Below are 22,478 nucleotides of genomic sequence, written 5' to 3' on the forward strand. Positions count from 1 at the left end.
AGCTCCATTTCGGTGGCGGAAGGCGCCCACCTCCATGTGCCCAAATTTCCCTTCTTTGCTGCAAATCGCGATCATTATAATAGGCACCTATGGTGGTGCCCTTTTTTCCATATGGGCTCCTGCACCCTTTTTTCCTGATTCGAGAAACTCTGGTTGCCAGGTAAGTGCTGCTGGCAGCTAGGCACTGTGGACACCCCACATTCAAACCCCCCAACTCAGGAACAGTGCGTCGCACTAATACAAGGCACGGTGCAAATAGAAGCCAAGATTCTCTGCTTTCCAAGAATATGTAGACTTCCAAAAGGGAGTAAATACCTTTTAAACAGTGGGCAGTCACGTTTCAGTAGACAGTATAATACTGTATGTAAGTACTTAATATTTTAGTAAATGCATATTTAAAAAAAAACCTGAGCTTGTGCTTTATTGTGCTGATGAGAAAATTCTACCAGGAGTTCTGTTCAAACTGACCTGCAACTGACTGCTGAAGAGTCACAACTTAAGTTTCAAAATTGCTTGGCAGTCGCTGTGTGTGATATGGTTTAAATCTGAGGCATTTACAGTGCAAACGCCCTATTTTCCTTCACTACAGACACATAAATAGAAGTAAGTGTGAGGGTTCATATGAAAGAGTCCACTATATGAAATGACTGGGTCTTTATCCACCAAATTCCACGGTTTGGAATATCGGTTGAAATTATACCTCCGTAGACGCTGCCACATCTTCCTTAAAGAGGAACTGTAGTGAAAATACTGTAATGAATAAAATTGCATATTTTTTTTTACAATATTCATTTATAAATTATTTAGTCAGTGTTTGGCTATTGCTAAATCCTTCCTCACCTCGATTTGCATTCTGAAATTTTTAATGGGAAGCGGCATCTTTAGTACTGGCAGGTGCATCAATGTGCAAAGAACTCTCAGTAATCTAACATTCCGCAGAGGAATATATGGCTTGCTTGGCTGTTGGAAACTGCTGTTATTTCCCACAATGCAATGAAGTTACACAGTAAACTGTCAGGGCTAGGGTCCTGCCATCACACTGTAGGAGGGGTTTCACCACAATATCAGCCATACAGATGTCCTTTTTGATCTTTTCGAGAAAAGGTAAAGATGTCTCGTGGGAAAAGGTGGTATCAGCTACTGATTGGGATGAAGTTCAATCCAGGGTTGAGGTTCCACTTTAAGGCCTCTTTCACAGTGGGATGGTGCGTTTGATGCGACGTTAAGGTCGCATAACCTGCCCCTAATGCAACGCATTGAAAGACTGACTTGGACGTTATAGTACATTCTTTAGCCCTGCGGTTTCGTCGCACAGTGATGGAACGAAAATGGCGCATGCGTTACATTAAAAAAAAAAACATTACTGAGCATGTGCAACACACACAATGCAGCAGATTTATTGCTAAACGCACAGCATGCAGCACTTTCTAAATATTGCTACACGTTACACACAACGCAACGTGTGCACTGTGAATGTTGCACAGACGTAGTATTGCTGCGTTAAAACATTTTCTAACGTGCGACTTTAACGTCGCACTGTGAAAGAGGCCTAAAGAATACTCATGAAAAGTCTCAACACTAACACAACTCTGCGTATTATTTGAAATGATCGGAGTTTAAAAAGAATATATACTTTTTTTTTTTCATTTAATCATTTTCAGTGCAAAATACAAAAATGCTTAACGGGCACAATCATATCAGAGTACAGAAAGTCACATCCATAGTGTTGCATACATTCACAATAAATGTACCAGTACATATAGATTTAAGGCTCTTTGGGATTGATTCACTATAACAAATAGCGTACCTTATCAGAGTTAACATGCCTTATCAGAGTTAGCGTGACTTGTCAGAGTAGCATAGCGAGCGCTACGAAATTATGCCTGCTTATTGGCAATGACAAGAGCTCCACTAGTCCTGCCCCGAGCCCCTGCAGGTCCAGTCACTTTAAAGGACATTATCCCCACACTTTGATTGGCCCAATAGGCTGCCTGTCACTTGATAAGAAACTTGACAGGCATCCTATTGGGCCAATCAAAGTGCGGGGATAATGTTCTTTAAAGTGATTGGACCCGCAGGGGCTCCGGGCAGGACGAGTGGAGCTCTTGTCATTGCCAATTAGCAGGCATAAGTTTGTAGTATTTGCTATGCTACTCAGAAAAGGCGCGCTAACCCTTTTAATTGTTTTATTGGGCTAATTACCAAGAGGTAAACAATGCTATTAGACAACAAAGGGGGTTAGTAATTAGGACTGTTTTTTCAAAGACCTAGTTTGTGTCAATGTGTCAAGATAGCATCTCTGACTTCTGTAAATAAGGAATGTGAGAAGGGGAGGGGGGAACATGGCAGCTTCTATGCCAGGAGAGATTCCATTGAAAGAGAATGTGCTCAGTTCCCTTTAAGGCATTTAACTCTGATAAGGCATGTTAACTCTGATAAGGCACACTATTTGTTATAGTGAATCAACTTCTTTATGTAGACAACGTTCCAATACTTGATCAATTACTAATATTGGCTGGAATAAAGTGTATACCATATATATATATATTGTATTACTTAAAGGGGATGTGGTAACGCGCCTCTTTTTCCTTTATAGTTGTCCCATCTCATTTGGTAACAGCCCCACCTGTGATCACGTGTCACTTACATGATCGCAGATGGCGCTGGCACAATAGAAATGGGATGCCAATGAGGAAGAAGATGGGCCATGCGTCGGTTCCAGATAAGTGAGCTCACTTCACCCCTCTTCTGTGCGCTCTGCATTGGTGGGCTGGGGGCCTCTCTGGCTACCTAGACTGGGGCACCCTCTTTTGCCACCTAATACTGGGGGCTCCTCCAGCTATCTATACTGAAGGACACATCTAACTGGCCAGACTTATGGCATGACTGGGAGAGCCGTTTTGTTTTTTTATGAAAATATTCCAGGTGCAGTTTTCTGGCTCTTAGGATCTTTGTTGGTAAACATGAGAATGGCAGGTATCCCACTCATCCTCTCTGGATCACACCTGAGCTGATTACTCTGATCACACTGTCAATGTGTTATGTACTCTCACAGCTTGCACAAGCGGCAAAGGATACAGATCTGTGCTGAATTCTTCATAAAGTCTACTTCCTCTTTCATGCAGATTTACAGCTTCATCAGCAATGAATAAAATGAAAGGAAAAGTGAAGATGACATTTATGAGCTGTCTGGCATGGAGCTGTCAGTGTGTCTTGTGGCTGTTGCTCAGCAATGCTATTTTAGCGAGCTTAGAGCGGCACCTAACTCACTAACAGTATAATTAGCGGTGGAGAAGTCCGTATTCTGACAGGCTGAGTCAGATATCTGCCACCTGCCTGTCTTCTGTTAACATAGAAGGGTCCTCAGAGCTGGCTGTGAGGTAAAAACTGCACTAGACTTTTCCTAGGAATTCCAGGCCCCCAACCATTCTCTCCTTCTGAAAAAAAGAAATCTGGGAAACATCAAAGCAGATACCTAAGGAGAGGGAAGGCTCTGGGTCCTATAGAGCCTTCCCTCTCCTCTCAGGGTCCCCGTATTCCAGCGCTGGCTCACCGTTAGCTGTATTTGACCGATCTGTCGAATACTGCTCTCTGTCACCGCATCAGGTTTCAGAAGTCTTCGGCAGCACTAGTGCTCATGAGCATGGTCCGCTCCGTACAGCACTCTCTCGCCCGCTATCGCATGCGCAGTACAGAGCAGCCTGTCTTCTTGAGCACTCGGGCTCCCGAAGACTACCAAAGGGGGATTCAAACGGAGGAGCCACCGCTGGAACGAGTGGACCGTAAGAGGTGCAGGAATGCTCTATAGGACCCAGCCTCTTCCCATACCCCCCCCCCCCCCCCGGATTCCCATTCGCTTTAAATAAAAAAAAGATAATCGTTGCAACAATCTTTGGTCAGACAATGGCATGGTCCATCTCCTGTGGCCATCTCCTCTAAGTTGATGTAGAAAACAAGACCTTGAGGCTTAGAATTCAGGTTTGTTTATTACGGTACTTGTTTGTTTGTTTGTGTTTGTACTTTCTTCCTACTGAAAGTGGAAGTCTATGCATTACACTGAAAACCACACCAGATGTTGCAACACTGATATATTAAGAAGGTATTTGTAATTAATTAGCTTAAAAGTATATTGAGCACCTGGCTACTTCTATGTCCAGCAATAATGTTAAATGAACATTCCCCGAAGGGAGGTATGTAAAGTGTGTGTGGGCTTTTGGGGTGCAGCAGGCATCTACTTACCTCCCCGATATGGAAGCCTCCATCTGCTCAGGCTCTGTGCAACAGGTTGAAATTGCTGCAATGATAAAGTGCGACCCCGGTGGCTGCAATGCATGCCTCTGTTGTGTGTTGATTGAACCATTCGTGTCATCCCACTCAATGCAGTACAACACTATACGACCAATGAATTCCCTTCACATGGTGATTGCCCAACATATTCAATCACGCTTTTGATCAATAAATTTCCCCTAAATTAAATGAAATTAAGTCAGTCATTTGTGGAGTGGGGAGCAATAGATTTCAAATCAATTTGTGACACAAGCGGTTTCAGTCCGCCAGGAGAAATGCGCTATACAAAGTGTGCATTTATCGGCCTAGTAACGAGTGGGATGCCCAAAGCGGCTCTGGGCCAGTGTCTGTCACCATGATTTAATCGACACTGTTGTGGACTATGGACTCTGACCTTCCTACAGTTTAATGGACAATGCTACCAGCAGGTTTTTTGATGGTCTTTGGGAGTTTGTAACGCCTATCTATTGCCAGTGACTGGTATGTGTCATCACGTTTTACACTGTTTGGATATCTATTGCAATAAAAGAACAAGAAGATTTGCATTTAATTGAGTGTGCTGGTCTATGTGGTTTGATAAACAAATATAGGAATTCTTATTAGGAATTGTTGGCCATGACTCCCTGATGATGTGAAGGGATTGAGAAGTCCTACAGTAGGGTGAAAAGACTGCAGGGGACCAGAGGCTATTTTTTTGTTTCAGCAGATTTGAGGTAGGCTTGTGTGGTGAGCTAGAGACAGAGAGAAGAACCAGAAAGCAGTGGTATTTTTTTCACATAAAACATACCTTTCTGTATGAAATGGCACCAGAAATGTATAGAAACAAACCATAGGTCTGCTTTATTTGGCACTTTATGCTGTGATCAATGGCAAGGGTTGAAAGGCGTGCTTTTAAGGTAGTCTATTTCCTTGTGGAGCGGTCAGGCTTGTCTTTCACTGCTGAGTTTATATCTAGCTTTTATCTTGGCAGAGCTGATGGCAGCAGAAGGCCTGTAACATAATGTGGTGGGTGAGATGATCAGTTTGTACAAGGCACGTTATATAATTATGTGCTTGGAAATAGAATGCTGATGTTTCAGTCACTTATTTATAACCCATTTGAGGCAAATACTTACGTAATAGACAAAGTGTATATTTTTATTATGGCTAGATCTGTGTAGATTGGCTTCCACAGCGTACAGTCCTCTGTGGCAAAGCCTAATCTACCAAAGCCATACTTTACGTCTAACAGACTTCAAGTGTGTGTGTATGTGTGTGTGTGTGTGTGTGTATGTGTATGTATGTGTGTGTGTGTGTGTGTGTGTGTGTGTGTGTGTGTGTGTGTGTGTATGTAGAGATGAGCGTAATGACCTAATTACGATTTTGCGAAATTTCGCGTAATTAGTGTAATTACGATTATGGCCGTAAGTACATAATCGTAATGAAGAAGGATTTCGCGAAATTTCGCGTAAGCGTAATTTTCGCGTAATTTTCGCATTACAGTCGTATCATGCCGTAATTTCGCATTAAACGCTACCGTAATTTCGCGTTAAACCGTAACGCTCCGTATAATATAAAAAAGCCGCCGACTTTAAGGGTTAATAGCAAAGCCCCCTTAAATGCTAAGAGCCTCAAATTTGGAGAATATATTAAGGAGATCAGGAGGAATAAGAGGAAAAAAATTTTTTTCAAAAAGACCTTATAGTTTTTGAGAAAATCGATGTTAAAGTTTCAAAGTAAAAATGTATACATTTAAAAACCCGCCGACTTTAACGGTTAATAGCAAAGCCTGCTTAAAGTTTAGGAACACCAAATTCCTAGGGTATATTAAGGGGATCAGTGGGAATAAGAGGAAAAAAATTTTTTTCAAAAACACCTTATAGTTTTTGAGAAAATCGATTTTTAAGTTTCAAGGGCGAAAATGTCTTTTAAATGCGGAAAATGTCAGTTTTTTTTGCACAGGTAACAATAGTGTATTATTTTCATAGATTCCCCCAAGTGGGAAGAGTTTTACTTACTTCGTTCTGAGTGTGGGAAATATAAAAAAAAAAACGACGTGGGGTCCCCCCTCCCAGACCTCTTTAACCCCTTGTCCCCCATGCAGGCTGGGATAGCCAGAATGCGGAGCACCGGCCGCGTGGGGCTCCGCACCCTGACTATACCAGCCCGCATGGTCCATGGATTGGGGGGTCTCGGAAGGGGAGGGGCAGCCAAGCTTTCCCCTCCCCCTCCGAGCCCTTGTCCAATCCAAGGACAAGGGGCTCTTCTCCACCTCCGATGGGCGGTGGAGGTGGAGGCCGCGATTTCCTGGGTGGGGGGTTCATGGTGGAATCTGGGAGTCCCCTTTAAAAAGGGGTCCCCCAGATGCCCACCCCCCTCCCAGGAGAAATGAGTATAGAGGTACTTGTAGTACCCCTTACCCATTTCCTTTAAGAGTTAAAAGTAAATAAACACACAAACACATAGAAAAAGTATTTTAATTGAACAAAAAACATAACCACGAAAAAAGTCCTTTAATATTCTTAATTAACCATTAATACTTACCTGTCCCTTTAAATAAATGATCCCACGCAATATCCTCGGAAATGTTCTATCAGTTACAATGTAACAAAGTTATTATGTAACAACTTTGTTACATTGTAACTACGCCGCACCCGACACCACTCGCCGCTCAGCCGCCGCATACGCGTCCGTGCAGGACGCTAAGTCCCCGCAGCTCCCGCTGTCCACCCCGCCCACATCTGTCACCCACATGTTACCCACATGTGGGTGACATGTGGGTGACATGTGGGAGAGGCGGGGAGGACAGCGGAGCCGGCGGGGACTTAGCGTCCTGCACGGACCCGACAGAGCTCTGAGCTATATAGCTCAGAGCTCTGAGAAGCATCTTTGTATTTGGGCTCCAAGGAGCCCCATTGGTCCTTAGCAGACCAATGGGGTTCCTTCAAATCAGAAGGAACCCCATTGGTCTGCTAAGGACCAATGGGGCTCCTTGGAGCCCAAATACAAAGATGCTTTTGAGAGCTCTGAGCTATAGCTCAGAGCTCTGTCGGGTCCTGCAGCGCAGACGCGGCGGCGGCGGCGGTGAGTGACGTCGGGTGCGGCGTAGTTACAATGTAACAAAGTTGTTATATTGTAATAACTTTGTTACATTGTAACTGATAGAACATTTCCGAGGATATTGCGTGGGATCATTTATTTAAAGGGACAGGTAAGTATTAATGGTTAATTAAGAATATTAAAGGACTTTTTTCGTGGTTATGTTTTTTGTTCAATTAAAATACTTTTTCTATGTGTTTGTGTGTTTATTTACTTTTAACTCTTAAAGGAAATGGGTAAGGGGTACTACAAGTACCTCTATACTCATTTCTCCTGGGAGGGGGGTGGGCATCTGGGGGACCCCTTTTTAAAGGGGGCTCCCAGATTCCACCATGAACCCCCCACCCAGGAAATCGCGGCCTCCACCTCCACCGCCCATCGGAGGTGGAGAAGAGCCCCTTGTCCTTGGATTGGACAAGGGCTCGGAGGGGGAGGGGAAAGCTTGGCTGCCCCTCCCCTTCCGAGACCCCCCAATCCATGGACCATGCGGGCTGGTATAGTTAGGGTGCGGAGCCCCACGCGGCCGGTGCTCCGCATTCTGGCTATCCCAGCCTGCATGGGGGACAAGGGGTTAAAGAGGTCTGGGAGGGGGGACCCCACGTCGTTTTTTTTTTTATATTTCCCACACTCAGAACGAAGTAAGTAAAACTCTTCCCACTTGGGGGAATCTATGAAAATAATACACTATTGTTACCTGTGCAAAAAAAACTGACATTTTCCGCATTTAAAAGACATTTTTGCCCTTGAAACTTAAAAATCGATTTTCTCAAAAACTATAAGGTGTTTTTGAAAAAAAAATTTTTCCTCTTATTCCCACTGATCCCCTTAATATACCCTAGGAATTTGGTGTTCCTAAACTTTAAGCAGGCTTTGCTATTAACCGTTAAAGTCGGCGGGTTTTTAAATGTATACATTTTTACTTTGAAACTTTAACATCGATTTTCTCAAAAACTATAAGGTCTTTTTGAAAAAAAAAAATTTCCTCTTATTCCTCCTGATCTCCTTAATATATTCTCCAAATTTGAGGCTCTTAGCATTTAAGGGGGCTTTGCTATTAACCCTTAAAGTCGGCGGCTTTTTTATATTATACGGAGCGTTACGGTTTAACGCAAAATTACGGTAGCGTTTAATGCGAAATTACAGCATGAACGAAACGCGAAATTTCGCATTGAAAATTACGCTTACGGTATTTTCAATTACGATTTTAATGGCAATTTCGCTACGCTAATTTCGCATCGTAATCGCAAATTTCGCATGCGTAATTATAGTAATGCGAAATTACGAAAATTTCAGCTCAACTATGTGTGTATGTGTGTGTGTGTATGTATGTATATGTGTGTATGTGTGTGTGTGTATGTATGTATATGTGTGTATGTGTGTGTGTGTATGTATGTATGTGTGTGTATGTATATATATATTTTTGTGTGCATATGTGTATATCCTATATAATAATCCCCCTCCTGTGTCCGTGTGCCCGCTGTCTGGTCATTGATGGGTGTGCGTGGATCACGGTTGTCCGGGACGCGGGTTGTGGGGCTTGTGTATGTTGCGAGCGGGGGTTGCGAAGATGCGTATATATATTTATATATTTCCTTTTAAACAATGCACATTGCCTGGCTGGCCCTCTGACCATCTTCCTCTAATACTTTTAGCCATAGACCCTGAACAAGCATGCAGTATAATAGTGTAATGTACTCAGTCCTCTCCTACCACTTCCTTTGTCTCATTCTTCATTTCAGTTCACTTCCCCCTTCCCCCTCTCTCTTCCCCCTCTTTTTCTATTCTCACCCCTCTCCCTCGGAATCAGGAAATCTGGACACTTGGGGCTAGTGCAAAATATTGGCTATTGGGGAGCCCAGAAATTTGGGCACCCAATAAATAGCAGGTGTCGGGCCCGTCCAACCAAAATTTGTTTGTTTTGAGAATTAGTGTATTGAAAAATATAATGTTGAAATTTGATTTGACAGTTATAATTTCATAAATTGTTTTGAAATGTATTAACTCAGAAATGTATCACTTTTTGTATTAACATTATTTGCAGTGGAGAAAGGGGGTTTTAGGGTTAGGCATCAGGAAAAGGGTACTAGGGTTATGGAATCAGAAAGGGGGTTTTAGGGTTAGGCATCAGGAAAAGGGTACTAGGGTTATGAAATCAGAAAGGGGGTTTTAGGGTTAGGCATCAGGAAAAGGGTACTAGGGTTATGGAATCAGAAAGGGGGTTTTAGGGTTAGGCATCAGGAAAAGGGTACTAGGGTTATGGAATCAGAAAGGGGGTTTTAGGGTTAGGCATCAGGAAAAGGGTACTAGGGTTATGGAATCAGAAAGGGGGTTTTAGGGTTAGGCATCAGGAAAAGGGTACTAGGGTTATGGAATCGGAAAGGGGGTTTTAGGGTTAGGCATCAGGAAAAGAGTACTAAGGTTATGGAATCCGAAAAGGGAGTTTTAGGGTTAGGCATCAGGAAAAGGGTACTAGGGTTATGGAATCCGAAAGGGGAGTTTTAGGGTTAGGCATCAGGAAAAGGGTACTAAGGTTATGGAATCCGAAAGGGGAGGTTTAGGGTTAGGCATCGGGAAAAGGGTACTAAGGTTATGGAATCCGAAAGGGGAGTTTTAGGGTTAGGCATCAGGAAAAGGGTACTAAGGTTATGGAATCCGAAAGGGGAGTTTTAGGGTTAGGCATCGGGAAAAGGGTACTAAGGTTATGGAATCAGAAAGGGGGTTTTAGGGTTAGGCATCAGAAAAAGGGTACTAAGGTTATGGAATCAGAAAGGGGGTTTTAGGGTAAGGCATCAGAAAAAGGGTACTAGGGTTATGGAATCAGAAAGGGGATTTTAGGGTTAGGTGTCAGGAAAGGGTTTCTAGGGTTATGGAGGGTTAGGCGCCACGGGGAAGGTGGAGAGGTGTTAAGATGTAAGATTATCCTTTGTACTGTCTGAGTGACATTTGGCACCAAGACAGGCAGTGGGTGACAGAAACCTGCTCCTACATGGATACTGAAAACGTTAATATACTATTCAGATTGTAGGAAGGGATTATAACTACAGTTAAATTAAGGACTCATTCACATTATGCGCAGTATAGTGTGGTAGGTTTCTCTCTACTGCTATTTGTATTAAAAAGAAGATTGGCATGTTGGTGTGTTGTGGTATTCTTTTTTTATACAAGTGGTGTGGTATGACACAGCACTCATGACATTCAATGTGCAGGAACATTGCTCATTGCATGCGAAGCATTGTTGTTGAGTGTGTTCTGAGAATGTACAATTGCACACATTTCTGTCAGTTTCTGTACATTACCCTGTATATTATAATAAATGGGCTCCGTGTCAATACAGGCAGTGTCACCAGTGACCATGCATCGCAACGTAACGCACAGCCAGTTGGGGACAGCAAACCAATGAAGAATGCCGCTGCTGGGTAAACAGATCAGCTGATAGATCTGCTATACTAATTCCAACTTCAGCCTCCTGGGTGGGGCTAATTAACACATCAGAACATTAGTGTTTGCTTATTGCTAGGTGGGTTTTTACTGCTTTGTCCAATAGGGAGAGACTTTTCTAGTCTGGCCTTTTTAGTTTACTGTATATGGTTTATTATGACTGGGTAGAATGGAAGGTTCTTCTAAAAGAGCAGAGCTTCAATTTTGTCATATTTTTAACACAGTAAGCAAAAGGAACCATATGTCCGCTAAAACAGGAAAATGCTTGGCAGAAGGTATAACATATTGGAGGTTTGCACGCCATTCTTTTTGCAGATTTTTAAAGATAATTTACAAATTGCCTGCTGGAGAACTACAGGTTTAAGGCCCCATTCACATTACGAATGCGGATGGCTGTGCGCTCGGAACGCAACACATATGAATGCACGGCATCCACGTTTGTATGCGTTGCGTGGCTGATCCCATTCACTGAAAGTGAATGGGACAGCCGCACGTTTTTGTAAAAAATGCGTGCAGCATGCGTTCCTGGACCGCACAGGTCCGGAACGCATGCAGTGTGAACATCAGACAGTGCAGTCTATGCACTGTCTGATGTCCTGCGTGTCGGCCTAATGCACGCGTTCCCGAAACGTTAACGGGGACTAAGGTGGAACTCCAACAAAGAGATTTGGGTTAGCCTGCCTAAATTCAGAAAAGCAGCGTTATTGGGTAAGACTATGATAAGCAGCCTTCTCTTGTTACCTGTGCTTCAGATTCCAAAATTGGGGCTACAGTAGACAAGAGAAATGTCATTTATATCGCGCTTTTCTCCTGGTGGACTCAAAGCGCCAGAGCTGCAGCCACTAGGACGCGCTCTATAGGCAGTAGCAGTGTTGGGGAGACTTGCCTACGGTCTCCTACTGAATAGGTGCTGGCTTACTGAATAGGCAGAGCCGAGATTCGAACCCTGGTCTCCTGTGTCAGAGGCAGAGCCCTTAACCATTACACCTTCCAGCCACCATTACACCATCCAGCCACCAGTAGGTCCACTTTTTTCTAGTAGGTACAACCAAAAGTTTAGATACTCCTTATGCATGTCATACAGTGTCCATTCCTGCACCAGCGAAACAGACAGGCAAACTATACCGCACATGACCGCCCCTGTTCAGCTTCTTTTGAGGCTGGACCTTGGAAAGAATGTGTGTGTGTATGTATATATATAAAGAATGGCTGTGTGTGTGTGTGTGTGTGTGTGTGTGTGTGTGTGTGTGTGTGTGTGTGTGTGTGTGTGTGTGTGTGTATGTATGTATGTATGTATATATATATATATAATCTCCTTAAGCCTGGTACTCAAATGCAATTTTGATTGGCCAATAGTTGGCCTATTTCCCCTTTTCTGTGCAGTTCGAGAGCTTACCTACACAATCCATTATTCCAAATCTGTTGGCCTTCATACTATATGGAGGTTTTAAAATTGGCCAGTGATTGGCCAATCAAAATTGGATGTATGTGCCAGGCTTAACACCTGTCTTTGATAATTATCTGACCTCTCCAATGCTCCTCAGTCACCGTTTCACCTCAAATCTGCCTATTGCAGTTATTGGGTTTAGTTGGGTTTTAAAAATGTTACTTGCCTGGTGGTTGTACAGATTCCCCGCCTCTGGCTAGCCACGTGCCCACAATGAGGATGCATGGGAGATGTTGTTGCTTTACTTCCTCCACTGGCTGCTTGTTTGAGGAGTGTTTCTCTGCCTGCTAAAGCCAGGAGAGCAGCATGACCACCAGATAGCTTATTGATAGGGATACTGATGGCAGCCTCTATAGTCCTCTCACTTTAGGCTGCCTTTCAGCTTTTATTGCTGCGTGTGGTGCCAGCAGCAGAAGAGAATGCCAGGGTTTAATATGTTTCCATTTGTCCATGTGAGTTACAGCCCTGACATACCACTGCACTGCAATATAACCACACAGATAATCTACATTATGGCCTGGACACCCCATGGGTATGTCATTACATTCTTTCCAAATGGAGCTTCAATAATTGTCTGTGGAGACAAATGCCTCGATCACCCCCTGCACCTTAATGACACTTCTAATATCCATGCGTTCTGCAGGCCATTTTCCGTTATTTTTTATTGCCATTCGTCAAGCCTGGCCTGTTAATATTTTCTGCTCCGCTGGGCTGACCTTTCACTCTCCTGCTGTGGCGTGCGCTCTCTGTGTTCCCATACATAGCAGAGCCGCTGAGGGGAAGCTGCCTTCACACTGACACAACAGTCACACTCGGCGATAGTAAATTAAAGCCATTCCCTGGGGTAGGAGGACGAGGGAAACATCAATAATAATCAAAGAGCTGCCACAGAAGCACCTTCCATTGAGAAGGCATGCCTCTTAAAACCTCTCATCCTTTTTATTGTGCTGAAACTTGAAATATTCGGATAAGGTGTGGGATATGGATTTTTACTGAGGGTATGCTGAGAGCATCTCTGCAGTGATGTCTTCGAAGACCATCCTTAAAGCAAACCTGTGAGTTTAAAAAAAAAAAAGAAAAAAGTCGGACAGTTGCCTTAGTAAGCGGGAAGTCTCTGGATAACGCAGAAGCTTCTCCGATCGCTAGGATCCTCTTCTTCGAGGCTCCCATCCGTGTATGAGTGGGGTCGCACTGCTCAGAAGCACTGATGGGCCTGTGCGCATGCAGTGAATGATCAGCTCCATGCTAGTGCGCAGAGCGGGTCATCTTGCACCTGCACAGTGCGGCTCAGCTTGTACACAAATACGTGAACCTATTTCGCAAGCCCTTGTCTTAAGCTGAATACTCACCTGACAACCAGCAAGATGGATCCCAGCGACGTCTCTCGACAACAATTGCACCCCGATCCATCTTCCTTCAGGCATTTAAATTCGATGAGCGAGAATGGGTTGTCAAGCGATTGTGGTACTCTGTGCTGAGTCTTTGGGGCTCTTAAAGATCAGATCCTCTGTGAGAGTCGTTATGGCCGCATGTCTTCTAACATCATTCGCGTAATCACATGCCAGTACCCATATCGCTAGACCGCAGGAACGATCGTTGGTCGCTCAATAAATCAGACCTTTATAGGTTCAGAGGGTCCCAGTACTGGATCGGTGGATTATCCAGAGGCTTCTCTCTACTGAGATAAGTATCAAACTTGGGCATTTCTTTCCTCTTCAGATACACTTTTTACGGTGAAACTCAACTACTGCAGAAAAAAAGGCAGCCCATTTAGTTCAACTCTATACAGTGCAGGGATTCAATGAAACACCTTCTCTGAGCATGCTAATATCCAAGCATCTAAAACTTGTGCAAGTAAAACACATATATAGAGATATGGGAGTGTCTACATTTGCTGCCAATCGATGGATTAGTCCAGATGTAGAAAATTAATAACAAGCTCCTCCTCTTCTGGGCAGCCAGTTACTCATGCAGCAACATTAAGATGTTTCTAGGCTGCTTGCGCTCCACAAATAGAGTACTGATCCCTGGCTTTCAGAAAAGAGCAATTTCACCTTCAGGCAATTTTGGAAATGTATAGCATTTTTTACAAATTGCAGTTGAAGATACTTTTTAACAGAATTAAATCTAATTGTATTTTAAAGCACTGATATGTTTTGCATTCATTTTCAGGGAAATATTTTGTCAAAGTACCCATTAACGGTACAATTTTTTTATCAGATGCAATCTTCTTGTTGCAATTTGAACTATCAAAATTAATCAGAAGGCAGTTATGAATCGTACCAATTATTGGAAGGTTTTACATTCCGATTAGATCATAAAATCCAACTTTCGAATCGATATTTTTTTTCCAATCGACCAAAGAACTGTTTCACATTTATTTGTGCCACACACAGTGCAGTTTTTTTTTATACAATTCGATCACAAAAATTGTGTTGAAAGATCGAATCTGAAGGAAAAAATGGTACAGTTAATGGGCAACTTAAGTGTTGTTCTTATCTTTGGTGTAGGTTGTTCACGGAAATTTCGCATCCAGTCTAAAAATGTATGTATTTTAATTTATGTGATTGACAAAAAAATAATTGACAGCATGAGGTTTAATTTAGGTGAGTTATAGTTGAGCAGTTCTTAACCCTCCTGGCGGTCTATTAAAAACTGCCAGGGGGCAGTGCAGCAGTTTTTTTTTTTTTTTAAATCATGTAGCGAGCCTAGGGCTCGCTACACAATAGCCGCTGTGCAGCGGCATCCCCCCCACCCGCTTAGATCAGAAAATCCCGTTTAAAGAACGGGTTTTCCTGGAGGGCTTCCCCCGTCGCCATGGCGGGATGAAGTCACCGACGTCATCGATGTTGTGACGTCATTGGGAGTCCCGATCCACCCCTCAGCGCTGCCTGGCGCTGATAGGCCAGGCTGCACAAGGGGTCTGAGGGGGGGGCGCGGCTCTGCGGGTAGCGGCGAATCGGTGTGTGGAGCGGCAGCGGTCGGTATGCACACGCAGCTAGCAAGGTGCTAACTGCGTGTAGCAAAAAAAAAAAAATTATGCAAATCGGCCAAGCAGGGCCTGAGAAATCCTGCGTGGCTTACCCCGAACGTACTGCCAGGAAGGTTAAAGCCATTTAATTCCACTGGAGTTATTTGACCTATAATAATAAAACATGAAAACTTTACAATGGAATACTTTTATAGACACCAAATTTGTTGGAGAGTGGAGGCATGATGCATATCTCCAAATCATATATATATATATATATATATATATATATATATATATATTTTTTTTTTTTTTTTACAGAGCGAGTGGTTCTAATGGCTAGGAATTCTTTTCATATAGTCAGACTCGGACTGAGCCACCGAACCACCGATGGTCCCATCGGTGGGCCCCGACTGCCCCGCCTCCTGGGGGCCCCAGAGCTAAGAGGGAGGGGGGCACAGCTTGGAAGGGGGGAAATTGGGCACAGAGCGGCGGGGAGGGGGTGAAGCCCCCCCCTCCCTCACCTAGGGGCCCCCCCTTCCGCGCACCCCCCTCCTCCAGAAGTGCAGCCAGCAGAGAGCAGAGAATAGCTACAGAGCTTTAGATGATGCTATCTCCACTCCGCATGCCGCTGCTGCCCTGCTGGTCTCTGTCTCCTACAGTGACGCTGTCCAATCACGCTCTCGCAGTACTTCCTGCGAGAGCGTGATTGGACAGCGTCACTACAGGAGACAGAGACCAGGCAGCAGCAGCGGCATGCGGAGGAGCGGAGATAGCATCATCTGAAGCTCGGTAAGCTATTCTCCGCTCGCTGCTGGCTGCACTTCTGGAGGAGGGGGGTGCGCGGAAGGGGGGGGGCCCTAGGTGAGGGAGGGGGGGAGGAGGCTTCCCCATTGATCTGTGCCCACTGACCCCCCTTCCAAGCTGGGGGGGACTTGCATTTTGTGGGGGTATCTGCCACCAACCTGATTGCATTGTGTGGGGGTATCTGCAGGCTGCAGCCAACCTGATTGCATTGTGTGGGGGTATCTGCAGCCAACCTGATTGCATTGTGTGGGGGTATCTGCAGACAACCTGATTGCATTGTGTGGGGGTATCTGCAGCCAACCTGATTGCATTGTGTGAGGGTATCTGCAGCCAACCTGATTGCATTGTGTGGGGGTATCTGCAGCCAACCTGATTGCATTGTGTGGGGGTATCTGCAGCCAACCTGATTGCATTGTGTGGGGGTATCTGCAGCCAACCTGATTGCATTGTGTGGGTGTATCTGCAGCCAACCTGATTGCATTGTGTGGGGGTATCTGCAGCCAACCTGATTGCATTGTGTGGGGGTATCTGCAGCCAACCTGACTGCATTTTGTGGGGGTATCTGCCGCCAACCTGATTGCATTTTGTGGGGGTATCTGCCGCCAACCTGATTGCATTTTGTGGGGGCATCTGTCGGCAACCTGATTGCATTTTGTGGGGGTATCTGCTGCCATTTGACTACTTTATGAATTATCATGAGATGAGGCATGTAACTACTTTAATATTTTATCTAAAATGTATCTGGTCAGACCTAATCTCTGTGAATAACACCGCTACTTATTTTGTGTTTTGTATTTATTTTTTTTTAAGTCTGCCCATGACTCATCATGACCACGCCGATGTTCCGCTGTGCGCGCCGCATTTAGACATATCCCTATTGGAGACTGTCCTCAGAATTGCTCAAAATCTATTCCCTACCATAAAGTCATGCAAAATTTCTAGAGTACATGTGTATGTGAGCCCAAAATGGGGGGGGGGGGGGGGGGGGGAGGAGAGGGGGGCGGGCCCCAGGCTGAAACTTCCTTGGTGGGCCCTTGGTGTCCCAGTCTGACCCTGCATATAGTCATTTACTCAATTTAGTTAGCATGTGTGTATGTTTCTGTTACGTAATTGTGAAATATTAGAGATTGATTATTTAATACTATTTGTTTTGTGGCAGTGTCTATAAGTAGTAATGCTGTTCTCTTTACTGTTAGAGTCTTGTTTTTTACATTTGCTAACTTCCATGACTCATCTTAAAAACAGAGGGAAGGGCTATATAACTCCTGCTGTACACTATTTAGGTATTTCAACTTCACAACATAGCAATGAATCCAAAACCGTCACTACTTTCAGCACTTGCCAAACTAAACATCTGGTGGAGCGCCAGATAAATCTAAAATAAAAATGATATAGTGTCCTGCTGATCCTCTGCCTCTAATACTTTCAGCCATGGACCCTAAACAAGCATGCAGCATATTTGGTGTTAATGGCAATATTGTCAGAACTGACAAGATTAGCTGCATGCTTGTTTCTGGTGTGTTTCAGACAATACTGCAGCTAAATAGACTAACAGGACAGTCAGGCAACTGATATTGTTTAAAAAGCAAATAAATATGGCAGCCTCCATATCCCTCTCCCTTCGGGTGCACTTTAACATAAACAATCCTTCGGCTTTACATGTCATTGCACATCTCCTCTAGAAAATGAACCCCTTGTTGATTAGAATGTCTACCAATAGCTGGGATTTTGGATTTTGTAGTTTAGCTTTCTCATGTAATGTGCAAGTGAGGGCTGGTGCACACCAAGAGCGCTTCTGAGCACTCTTTAACCTCCATAGCGGTAACCCCGTGCTACATACGGGGTAGCCGCCGCGGAGGATCACATGGCCCCAGGACTTTAAAAAAAAGTGGTGCAATACGCTTTAGCTAGCGGTTCGCTAGCTAAGCGTATGCACAAAGTTGCTCCGGTCCCCCGCGATCGCACGTAATAGCCGCTGGTATACGTACCCCCCAGCGTTCCCATGCAGGTGCAGGCTCCAGGCTTCGCGATGACGGCGATCGGGATTGAGGCTGACGTCATCTCCGATCGTCGCCATGGCAACGCCGGAAGTCGATCAGGAAACTGCACTTTGCGTGGGATCGTGGCGAGGTATGTATAGCCAGCGGCGATCGGCGGGCATAGCGGGGACCCGAGCAATACACACGCTTAGCTAGCGAAATGCTAGTTAAAGCATTAAAAAAAAATTCTGGGGCAAAAAACCTCCTGGCGGACGCAGCGTCGGGAACTGCGTACCGCCAAGGGGGTTAAAACGCTAGTGCTTTGAAAAGTGCTTGGCTAATGTATTTGTATGGGATGGATGCAGCATTTTGGAGGCGATTCAGCCTCAATGTTAAGTATAGGAAAAGTGGAAAATTACTCTAAAAAAACACCATAAGGCTCCCTGCACACCGCAAATCCGTTTTGCGATTCCGATTTGCAATTCTGATTTTCCCTGAAAGCAATCAACAGAAAAACGGAGGAAAAAAACCGCAGCATGCAATAATGATTAAAAGTCGGAATCAAATGTAAAAACCGATAAAAAATCGGGATCGTGTGCAGGGAGCCTAATAGCGATTTTCCAAGCGTTTTTTTTTTTTTTTTTGCAAAAGCTGTTCACTTCCAGCTCAAACTGTACAAAAAATAAAAATCTCTACACCATAACGATCCAAAAATTGCTAGGCATAACTAGAAATTGCTAGGCGCATGCCTGGAATCTCTTAGCAAAATCGATTGTAAAAACGGTTGGCGTTGTGATTACGCTAGCGATTTTTTTTGTGTGCATTAGCCCTCAGATTATCGTCTTATCAGTAGTATCTCCATTTTGTACATTGTCCATTAACGTTTAGGATAAAAATTGTGCTGAATGCATATGGCGGTGCTGTTATTAACTGTAAACCAGCTGATTCATTTACCTTTTCTGGCCAGGCAGGTATATTACTCATTGCGGGCGATTGCTTTAATTGAAATCCATGTTTATTATTAAAGCAATTACATCAACAAGTAGTTAAATATCTCAGCTGTTCGCTTGTTATTGTTTTAACCATCCGCTGTCTTGAGGAATTCCTCTGCAACGTGCTCTGCAACTCTCATGGGAGTGAGATGGTTAAAAGCCACCTAATGCTTTTTCTACTACCAGCTGAAACACTACAATATTTTTTTCTGTTGCTATAGCTGTGATGTCACTGGCTGATTCTGACATATGATTGGTTGTTTTGTGTTACAGATCCCTGCCTGTAGTAGAACACAAAGAAAAAGACGAGACACCCACATCCTTGTGTGAGAATAAAGGATTCAGCTGAGCTGATTAATACAGACTTCTGTCTGGTGGCTTTTTTTTTTCTGCTCCCCCTTCTCAAGGCTGCCTTTTAAACTGATAAATAAAAAAATGTCATTTATTGAGCTGTGAGATGACGAGCTGCTGCTAACACTCAGATTTCCAGATTCAGCTGTGACTGACTGTGCTTGATGCACATGTTTCTGCACACTGCGCTTAGGAAACACAAGAAGAGGATCCAAAACGGCTGCGGGGGAACAGTCACCAAACATGCCTACAGAAACACTACAGACAGGTAGCATGGGCAAACCTGGGAGCCCAGCTGTGGCTTTCACATCTGCTGTTCCTCTCCGAATACTGAACAAAGGACCTGACTATTTCCGTAGGCAGTCAGAGCCTAATCCCAAGAGACTAAGTGCAGTGGAAAGGCTGGAAGCTGATAAGGCAAAATATGTCAAGAGCCAAGAGGTTATCAATGCCAAACAAGAGCCAGTAAAGCCCGGAGTACTTGCAAAGCCTCCTGTCTGCCCTGGAGCTAAACGTGCTTTGGCCAGCCCAACTCTGAAGATGTTTAACAACAACTCAAAGAGTGAAAGCTGCATGCAAAGGGAGAATTTGAAGCTTGAGATTCTTAAAAACATTATCAATAGTTCTGAAGGTTCCACCACAGGTTCTGTGCACAAGCAAAGTTCTCGCAACTGGCCTCCGAATCGATCAGACTCCGTTGACCAAAACAGACTTTCGTTTGCAGAGTCCCTAAAGGTCTTCTCTACTCTGAGTCATGGTAGCCCTCAAGACACCAACTCCAACATCAGCAGGAGACTCCTTGACAAATCAGGTGATACTTTTTTACATGTTTCTCATAGTTCCTCAGACATTAGGAAAGTTAATGTGAAGCAGATAAAAGCGATACCGTGCAGCAGTTCGGCCCCACCTTTGCCCCCGAAACCCAAACTCGCTACTCTCACCACCCTCAAGACACCCGACAATGACACTCTGGAACCCACCTGTGGTGTCATACGAAGGCCATCACTCCAGCGATCAAAATCTGACTTAAGCGACAGATACTTTCGGGTTGATGCAGATGTAGAGCGGTTCTTTAATTACTGCGGACTGGATCCTGAAGAGCTTGAAAACCTGGGGATGGAAAATTTTGCAAGGGCTAATTCTGATATAATTTCTCTAAACTTTCGCAGTGCAAGCATGATCAGCTCAGACTGTGAACAGTCTCAGGACAGCAACAGTGACCTTAGAGATGACAGTGCCAATGATCGTGTGCCGTATGGTATTTCCGCCATAGAGAGAAATGCCAGGATCATAAAATGGTTATATAGCATTAAGCAAGCTAGAGATTCACAGAAGGTATCACATGTGTGAGAAAGAGCCAGTGGAAAATTCAAGAGAAATCCATCTTGTCTGTGAATATTAAGTTGTGAAGGGTTGTCAGGTCTACTTGAAGTCTTGTAACCTTTTCAATCTGCTCTGTGTTGCTTGTTGTGCAATGTTTTCAGGTTGCATGCATGTCAACATGTGAACTTACCTGGCTTTCACTTGAACAAATCCTACAAAGCCTAGTAGATGTCTTCTCACGATCTGCCAAAAGTTTAAGACCAAGTCAGAGTTGAGTGGCTTTGTTGTAACGCGTTCTCTATGTACACACACTTTTGGAAGCCGAGTTGTGGTTTCACTCATTGTTTCATCCATGCATTTTCTGTTGGCTTTTATGTTTACTACGTAGGTAATAGGGCATTTTATGCCTTGATCTTTAGTAATGCAATTTAAACAAAAATTTCAACTGCATTCTCATGAATGTTTGCCCCACCCACAAAATGGCTTCCTTTGCTGTGTGTAAGAGATGGAATCACTTTAATGTGACTGTACACTGTTTACACGACTATGAAAGGTTGAAAGTGTACTTAAAATGCATATGTCTTATTGTGTTTTATATGCATATTTGCTCTGTGTTTTTCAGTTTCGAGTTGTCAGGGCAAAAATACTGTCTATAGCTCACTTATTCAATAGTTTTTTATTCTTAAAGAGTAAATAATGCAAGAACGCAAATTGGCAACATAACCTTATGTTCTGTTAAATGTTCAGAAAGTAAGCTATCAGATAAGTACGATTGTTGTCTTAAACTTTTGACGTAAAGCCATTTCTGTTTTGCATTTATTATTCTGTTCACCAAGATATTAGATGATGATTCATCATGGATGATGTGGAAAAGATGAAGAAATGGCTCATAAAGGAAATTTAAAGTGTAAAATGTGCACAATTTAACTTACCTGGGGCTTCTTCTAGCCTCCTGTAGTCATTGGGGTCCCTCTCTGTCTTTCCTCTCTGCTCCCTTCAGTAGCTGGGCCTTTTCAAAGGTGCATAGGCGGTCCTTGGCTGTGCACTGCCTTGGTCGTGCTTCTGTGGACGGGAGCGCTCTACGCTTGGGCAGTTACTTAAAATTTAAAACTGCGCATGCGTCGGGCGCTCCCAGCTGTGGGAGTACGATCGAAGGGGTGCACCAGCCGGGGCCACCCGTGCGCAGTAACCCGTAACTGACCTAATTCGGCAGCTTTCAGAAAAGGCATAGCGGCTGAGGGAAGCAGTGCGGAAAGAAAGCAAAGGTCGCAATCGACTGCAGGGGGCTTGAAGAAGCACTAGGTAAGTTAAACCTGGACACTTTTTTTCATTTAAAGGGACACTTAAGTCAAACAAAAAAAATGAGTTTTACTCACCTAGGGCTTCCAATAGCCCCCTGCAGCTGTCCGATACCCTCGCCGTCTCCCTCTGATCCTCCTGGCCCCGCCGGCAGCCACTTCCTGTTTCGGTGACAGGAGCTGACAGGCTGGGGACGCGAGTGATTCTTCGCGTTCCCAGACACATTAGCACCCTCTATGCTGCTATATGGTATATGTTATATGCTATAGCAGTATAGATGGCGCTATTGTGGCCAGGAACGCGAAGAATCACTCGCGTCCCCAGCCTGTCAGCTCCTGTCACCGAAACAGGAAGTGGCTGCTGGCGGGGCCAGGAGGATCGGAGGGAGACGGCGAGGGCACCGGACAGCTGCAGGGGGCTATTGGAAGCCCCAGGTGAGTAAAACTCATTTTTTTTGTTTGACTTAAGTGTCCCTTTAAGATACCCTTTAAAGTTGTCTAACAATT

At 44.2% G+C, this 22,478-nt stretch overlaps 1 protein-coding gene across 5 annotated transcripts in view; it reads left to right on the forward strand.

The window, feature by feature from the left end:
* The window catches only part of FAM110B (family with sequence similarity 110 member B), a 217,809-nt gene extending 195,788 nt beyond the window's left edge, over positions 1-22,021 (forward strand). For all 5 annotated transcript variants that reach the window (XM_068237415.1, XM_068237419.1, XM_068237418.1 and 2 more), the window contains one exon: positions 19,273-22,021. In XM_068237415.1, coding sequence (XP_068093516.1) covers positions 19,594-20,700 — 1,107 coding nt within the window. In that variant the 5' untranslated portion in view covers positions 19,273-19,593 and the 3' untranslated portion in view covers positions 20,701-22,021. The remainder of the gene's footprint in view (positions 1-19,272) is intronic.
* Positions 22,022-22,478: the final 457 nt, after the last annotated feature.

Source organism: Hyperolius riggenbachi, chromosome 5, assembly GCF_040937935.1.
Source record: "Hyperolius riggenbachi isolate aHypRig1 chromosome 5, aHypRig1.pri, whole genome shotgun sequence".
Lineage (NCBI taxonomy): Eukaryota > Metazoa > Chordata > Amphibia > Anura > Hyperoliidae > Hyperolius > Hyperolius riggenbachi.